The sequence below is a fragment of the Helianthus annuus genome, chromosome 14 (assembly GCF_002127325.2).
Source record: "Helianthus annuus cultivar XRQ/B chromosome 14, HanXRQr2.0-SUNRISE, whole genome shotgun sequence".
Classification (NCBI taxonomy): Eukaryota; Viridiplantae; Streptophyta; class Magnoliopsida; order Asterales; family Asteraceae; genus Helianthus; species Helianthus annuus.
In genome coordinates this window covers 69,836,508-69,843,866 of record NC_035446.2, presented here as the reverse complement: position 1 = coordinate 69,843,866, position 7,359 = coordinate 69,836,508, and the positions used below count along the sequence as shown (strand labels likewise).

The window sequence follows — 7,359 nt, the reverse complement described above, 5'->3', positions numbered from 1 at the left end:
GTTTATTTTGTCATTATGCCTATTGTTTGTTCGCATGTACGAAGTGATTGTTAACAGGTTATTGTGCTTTATTGACCCGGCTGTTCATTTGGTGATTATCAGCCTTGGAGGTATACAATGTTTATTTTAGCTTGTCTACGATGCTTTCATGTATTGGTGGGTACAAAGTAATAGTTGGCTGACAGGTTTTATTGCGTACATTCGACCCGGCTGTGCACTTAGTTGTGACGAGCCTTGTTGGTCTACAATGTTTTCTGTCGTTAAGTCATTGATGTTTTCGTGTATACCTAAAGTAATATATGCAGTTGTAACAATAATTCACAGAAGATAAGATAACCAACACTTCTTGTATTAAAGATGATTGTGTTTGGCGCGTTTCCATACATTAAAAGAAACATCGTTAGCCGATTACATATAACAATTTCTTAACTATTGAGCGTTCCAAGTCCTGGGGACTTCTTTGTTTTCCAGCGTGCACAACTTGTATGCTCCCTTTCCAAGGACCTTGTCAACAACGTAAGGTCCTTCCCATTTTTGGAGCCAATTTTCCTGGTCTTTCGGCATTAGATGCCTCATTGTCTCTCAAGACGTAGTCTCCAGGGTTAAAGGTGCAGACTCGAACCTTGCTATTGTAGTACTTCTCTAGCTTCGTTTTATACTTTGCTTCATTTATTGCTGGCATCTCCCTCCTTTCCTCTAGAAGGTCCAGATCCAGCCTTCTTTGCTCCTCATTGTTGATGGCGTTCATTGACAGCACTCTTGGGGATGGCAACCCGATTTCTGCAGGTATCACTGCTTCAGACCCGTATACTAGACTGAACGGGGTTTCACCGTTGCTCGTCTTTGGCATTGTCCTGTGGGCCCAAAAGATGCTGGGTAATTCACAACCCAGCCTCTTTGTTGCGTACCAAGCCTTGCTTTTATGCCATCAACAATGCTTTTTTTCACTGCCTCCACTTGACCATTTCCTTGTGCGTGTGCCACCGAGGAAAAGGTATGTTCAATGTTTAGTTCTTTAAACCAATTTTGGAGGTCTTCAGCAGCAAATTTTGTTCCATTGTCTATTATGATTCGCAAAGGTAAGCCAAAATGACATATTATTTGCTCCCAAATGAACCTTCGAACCACTGTAGACGTGGTTGATGCCAATGCTTTCGCTTCCACCCATTTGGTAAAATAGTCAACGGCGACTATGATAAACTTTACTACTCATGGGGCTTCCAGGAAAGAACCAACCATGTCTATTCCCCATTGTTGAAACGGCCATGCCGTTGTGACGGGGACCTGTTTTTTTCTTAGGGCGCATGGTTTTTGGGGCATGCCTCTGACATCCACTACACTTTCTCAAGACTTTGACTGCATCTAAGTGCATTCGCGGCCAGTAATAGCCTGCGTTCATCACTTTTGCCACTACCATCCTTGAACCTGCATGAATGCCACAAATTCCCTCGTGTACCTCGCAAATTAAGTAGTTGGCATCTTCTGGGTCTACACCGTGTAGCAGTGGTCCAAGGTATGACCTCCTGTAGAGGATGCCATCAGACATTTGGTAGTGTTCTGACTTGTATTGTATCTTTCTTGCCTCTACCTTGTTCTCAGGTAAGATTCCAGATTGGAAGTACATGATGATTGGATTCATCTAGGATGTTCATCTAAGTGCATTCATGGCCAGTATTAGCCTTTGTGTCACACCCCGACCGCGTAAAACAACAAACCGCAGCGGTTTGGTGTTTTACGCGGTCGGGGTGTGACAGAAGAGTTGGTATCAGAGCCAATGGTTATAGGGAATTAGGTTATTAGTAATGTTTTGACCTAGTCTATAACTTCCTAGGACCCTAACACAAGTTATCTTGTTTTTAGATCTTAAAACAATACACGTCACCTATCCTTAGGTGATTACCAAAACATGAACACAATTTTCCAAAACGATTTTTGAAAATCAATCATCTACCCTTACACTTTGACGACCTTTTAGAGCCTTGAAAATGGCTTAACGGAGGTTAAAAACGTCGAAAACAAGTTTAAATACGTGCAGGGACCATTTCTGCCAAACTTTGAAACTGCAACCCACCCCCTCGCGTCACGCCACAACCTAGGGGCTCTGCTGTGGCGCCACGCCACCACCTGATCTGGGCAGAAAAGTTGTTTTTGTCACACCCCGAAAATCAACACGCGGAGTATCACCGCTTGGAGGCGTGACATGACCAGGATCAAGCCACCAATCATATTGAACATTGTAAGTAATAAATAAAGTTCAACCCATCAATACGAAAGGTGTTCAAAACAAAACATAGTTAAGTGTTTAACGGAAGCATAAATGTGAAAACCCAAACATAAGTCTCAAGTTCTAAAATGTCATAATGTTTTTAGCATGGCATCACTGTCCATGTTCCACAACAAACTGCGCCTCCTAGTGCAAGCTCCATGAGTACCTAACGTCCTGCAAGGCATGCAACAGAGAGTCAACAACAAAGTTGAGCGAGTTCACAGTTGATGGTTCAGTTAATGAGTTCGTGTCAGAAATTGCAAGTTCGTTTCATAACCATGCGTTACCCAGTATCTTTATTTCCAAACCTTTACAATAATAAGTGGGGGCTTCCCATGTTGTATGTACTAGACTAGTTGTATCTATATGTGTCCCTCCCAAACCGAGGACTACGGTAAGTATGAGTTTACGTAGGTTTTACGTAAGTGCCCTTCTCTAACCGAGGACAGTGCGTAGTGAATACGTAGGTTTAGCGCTGGTGTCCTTCCCAAACCGAGGACATTAGTACGTAGGTTCTAACACTGGTGTCCTTCCCAAACCGAGGACATTTGTACGTGGTTTTACGTAGGTTTTGGCACTGGCGTCCTTCCCAAACCGAGGACGATGGTAAGTAGTCTAGTAGAGATGAAAGTACAGGTAGTCATACAAATCCTATTCCCAACCCACCAGGAATCCCATGCCTTGGAAAAGTGTGAACTCACCTTGGTTTGCTCGGCAGTTACACAGAAAGGTCAATGAAGCTATATATTGTGGTCAACCACGTCCTAACATAGTTACCATACAAGTCAGGTTCGTATTCAGGTAGTGCACGTATGTTTTCTACACATATTCTAACTAGTTGCATACATGTATTGATCATGGCAGTTAACAGTACATACGAGTTCAACAGTAGCATCACGTAAACAAACAAAGCCCAAGCTTTTGGGCCTGTGATATTGTGCAAGCCCATACAGATGTGTGGGCTGGTGGTCTCGACCTCGAGACTGTACGGTCTTGAGTTGTTGGCCTAAAGATCTCGAGTCGCAAATAAGGGATCTCGGATCATGCATGTACTAGTCGAGACTAGATGGTCTCGAGTCGCAACAAGACCAGCAACCATGATCTCGAGTCATGTTGTTTTTATGTGAGTGAGGTGCGGTCTCAAGTCGAGACTGTGAGTTCTCGACTCGCAACTTTTGTCGAGACTAGGTGTGTAACAAACTTCCTTATTTGCAGCTCATTTATATCCGTAACAATTGCTAACAAGTTTGGCAGTTTCAGATCAGATCAAATAACAATTAATTCAGCAATCATGTATATTAAAACCACCCTAATTGTAATCTAATCAAGAGTAATAATCAAGCATTCAACCGGATCATCAGATTAGTGAATTCTAATACTAACATTCATCCCTAACCATCATGCAAACTTTATTAAATCATAACAGCCGATTACATCTATTAGGCTCTGGATCTAAATCATGCAATCCGATTCATAAGAATATCATCACATAAATCCTAATTCTAAACCAAACACTAATCTCGTGATCATCATGTGGGTTCGGATCAATCATTCAGAGACAACAATCGAACATACATCATTTAATCATATATTCATAGTTTATCACATCATGCATAACATCAACTATCATGTATTAAGCAAACTAACTATGATGGAACACTAACCGAGATGTAGAATGAATTGGTTTGATCGATTCAAGGGCTTCGAATGAAGGGAGGGCTGCCGTCGAGTTGTAGGGAGAGGGGAGAGAGTTTTAGGGTTTTTGCGTGTTTTGTGTTATGAGAAGATTATGAGAAAAACCAACACACCCTCTAGTGTATGCGCATGAGAGGAATGGGCCGAACCCATCTTGGGTTGCCCTCATGGTCTCGAGTCAAGACAGTGGGCCGAAAGAGGGAGATGTGCGGCCCAAAGAGCTTGTGTGATTAGCGACCAAGTTTATCATACATACATACATTACACATTCATGTAACACATAGCATTTCAAAACGTAAAACTCCATTGAAATCAAACATGTCAACTAGTCACGTATTGTTCATACAAGTTTCAATAAAATACAAAGAAGGGTTCTGGAATACGGGTTGTCACATTATCCCCAAGTTGAAAGAAATTTTGTCCCAAAATTTAGCACGTACTCACTGAGGAAGCTAGTTAAGTTGCATGGTTTTCCTGGTTTTCCTGGGGTGTCACATCCTTCCCCCGTTGGTTTGGAATTTCGTCCCGAAATTCCACAGTAGCTTCAGCCTCAGTAGCGGTTGTACTGTTTTCGAACAATTGGGGATACTTCTATTTCATTTGATCTTCTCGTTCCCAGGTGAACTCTGGGCCACGACGGGAGTTCCAACGAACTCGAACAAGAGGTATTCTGGTGTGCTTGAGGACCTTAACATCCCGGTCCGTGACTTCAACTGGTTCCTCGACGAATCGCAACTGATCGTCGATAGTGAGCTCCTTCAAAGGAACTATGAGGGTCTCATCTGACAGACATTTCTTCAGATTTGACACGTGAAATACGTTGTGAACTCCACCGAGTTCTGCTGGTAGGTTCAGTTTGTAGTCCACCTTGCCTATTTTCTCAATGATTTCGAACGGTCCAACATAACGCGGATTGAGCTTGCCTCGTTTGCCAAAACGAACTACACCTTTCCAAGGTGAGACTTTGAGTACCACTCGATCCCCAACCTGGAACTCGAGTGGTTTCCTGCGCTTATCAGCGTAGCTTTTCTGACGGTCACGAGCTACTGCCATTCATTGTCGTATCTGAGCAATTCTTTCTGTTGCGTCTACTACAAGTTCTGGACACGTGATCTGACTATCACCCACATCTGCCCAACAAAGAGGTGATCGACATTTACGCCCGTACAATGCCTCAAATGGAGCGGCTTGAATGCTGGTGTGGTAACTGTTATTATAAGAAAACTGCACCAAAGGGAGATGTTTTTCCCAGCTATTGCCGAACTCAATTACACATGCACGTAGCATGTCTTCTAGAGTTTGAATAGTGCGCTCAAACTGCCCATCCGTCTGTGGATGATAAGCGGTGCTCATGTCTAAATGTGAGCCAAAGGATTTGTGCATAGCTTGCCACAATTCAGAAGTAAAACGTGCATCATGATCGGAGATAATAGAGGTTGGCACCCCGTGCCTCGAAACCTCTTCTTTTAAGTAAATGTCTGCTAGGGTAGAGAACTTGTATGTTTCCTTAATAGCCAAGAAGTGTGCAGACTTAGTCGATCCACGATCACCTAAATAGTATCGTTCCCACGTTGAGATCTAGGCAGTCCAGTAACAAAATCCATGGAAATTTCCTCCCATTTCCATTGTGGTATCTTGGGTTGCTGGAGTAGGCCTGATGGTTTCTGATATTCCATCTTGACTCTCGCACAAGTCAAACATTTGCTGACGTAAGTTGCTATGTGGGCTTTCATGCTAGGCCACCAATACATAGTTCTGAGATCGTGGTACATCTTATCCGAGCCAGGATGTACCGAGTAACGAGACTTATGTGCTTCATCCATTACAAGTTCTCGTAAATTGCCATGGAGTGGGACCCAGATGCGTCCTGTTACGTAGTAGGCGCCGTCTTCCTTTTGTTCTAACAGTTGCCTTGAGCCATGTAAGGCTTCAGCCCTGACGTTTTCTGGTTTCAATGCTTCCACCTATGCATCTCGTATCTGTGTGGGAAGACTAGATTGAATAGTGAGTTGTAACGCTCGTACACGCCTAGGTGTAGTGTCCTTTCGACTGAGGGCGTCGGCCACAACATTGGCTTTGCTCGGATGGTACTTGATGGCACATTTGTAGTCATTCAATAGCTCGACCCATCGACGTTGTCGCATGTTTAATTCCTTCTGCTTGAAGATATGCTCAAGACTCCTGTGATCAGTGTAGATGGTGCACTTGGTACCGTATAGGTAATGTCTCCATATCTTGAGCGCGAAAACAACAGCTCCCAGCTCTAGATCATGTGTAGTGTAGTTTCTTTCGTGAATCTTAAGTTGACGTGATGCATAAGCAATGACCTTCTCACATTGCATCAACACACATCCAAGACCCTGAATGGATGCGTCGTAATAAACCAAAAAATCATCTGTGCCTTCAGGCAATGAGAGGATAGGTGCACTGCAAAGTCTATCCTTCAGGTGCTGAAATGCAAATTCTTGTGCATCACCCAAACGTTAGGTGATGCCCTTCTGCGTTAACGAAGTGAGAGGTTGCGCAATCTTGGAGAAATCCTTGATAAACCATCTGTAGTAACCTGCCAAACCCAAGAATTGGCGAATTTCCGTTGGTGTATGAGGTGCAGGCCAGCTCTTAATCAAGTCTACCTTGGATGGATCAACATGAATTCCATCCTTGTTTACCACGTGGCCTAGAAAGTGGACTTCACGAAGCCAGAAGTCGCATTTCGAAAACTTGGCGTACAGCTGTTCTGTTCGAAGAAGTTCCAAAATAAGTCGTAAATGCTGCTCGTGTTCCTCCTGACTCTTAGAATAGATCAGGATGTCGTCGATGAATACAATAACGAACTTATCCAGGTAGGGTTTGCACACTCTGTTCATAAGATCCATGAAGACTGCAGGCGCGTTTTGTGACAACTGTGTTCTGTAGTCGTGGTTCAATATTAAACAATGTTGATTATTAATAAAACAATGTGCTTTGGTGTTATTATATATGTTTTTGTGTTATTATGTGTGTATTTATGTTTGGTAAGTTTTCAATTCGATTCGATTCTGATTTCAAGCTCTAAATAGCTTTCTGGAAGGTTACATGCACACCGATGCGTAAATATAACCAGTTTAATGCAACAAACACTCCGGAATAGTGACATAGGCTTAACTTACCTTTAAATAACCTCCACATAACTTAGAAATAAGTTTTGGATGGTTTGGTGTGTTAAAATCAACTTTGTTCGATCGCAGGGACTATTTGTGTCAAACTGTGAAACTATGCCGATTTGTATAGTAAGGAACATTCCTGAACTTGATCATAAGTTAAACATACCTTAAATAACCTTTACATAGCTTAGAAATAGGCTTTGAGGGGTTCGGTATGCTAAAATAAACTTTATGCTCATTCGGGACTAAAAGCGT

The 7,359-nt window shown here is 42.7% G+C and overlaps 1 protein-coding gene across 1 annotated transcript; it reads right to left on the bottom strand.

Annotated features, from left to right (window-relative positions):
• Nucleotides 1-508: 508 nt before the first annotated feature.
• LOC110924932 lies at nt 509-850 on the bottom strand. The gene has a single exon (XM_022168904.1). It carries the CDS (start codon nt 848-850, stop codon nt 509-511), a length of 342 nt encoding a protein of 113 aa, XP_022024596.1.
• Between the last annotated feature and the right edge of the window lie 6,509 nt (nt 851-7,359).

Coding starts and splice junctions, on each gene's coding strand:
- LOC110924932 (XM_022168904.1), bottom strand. CDS start 850: ATGCCAAAGACGAGCAACGGTGAAACCCCGTTCAGTCTAGTATACGGG.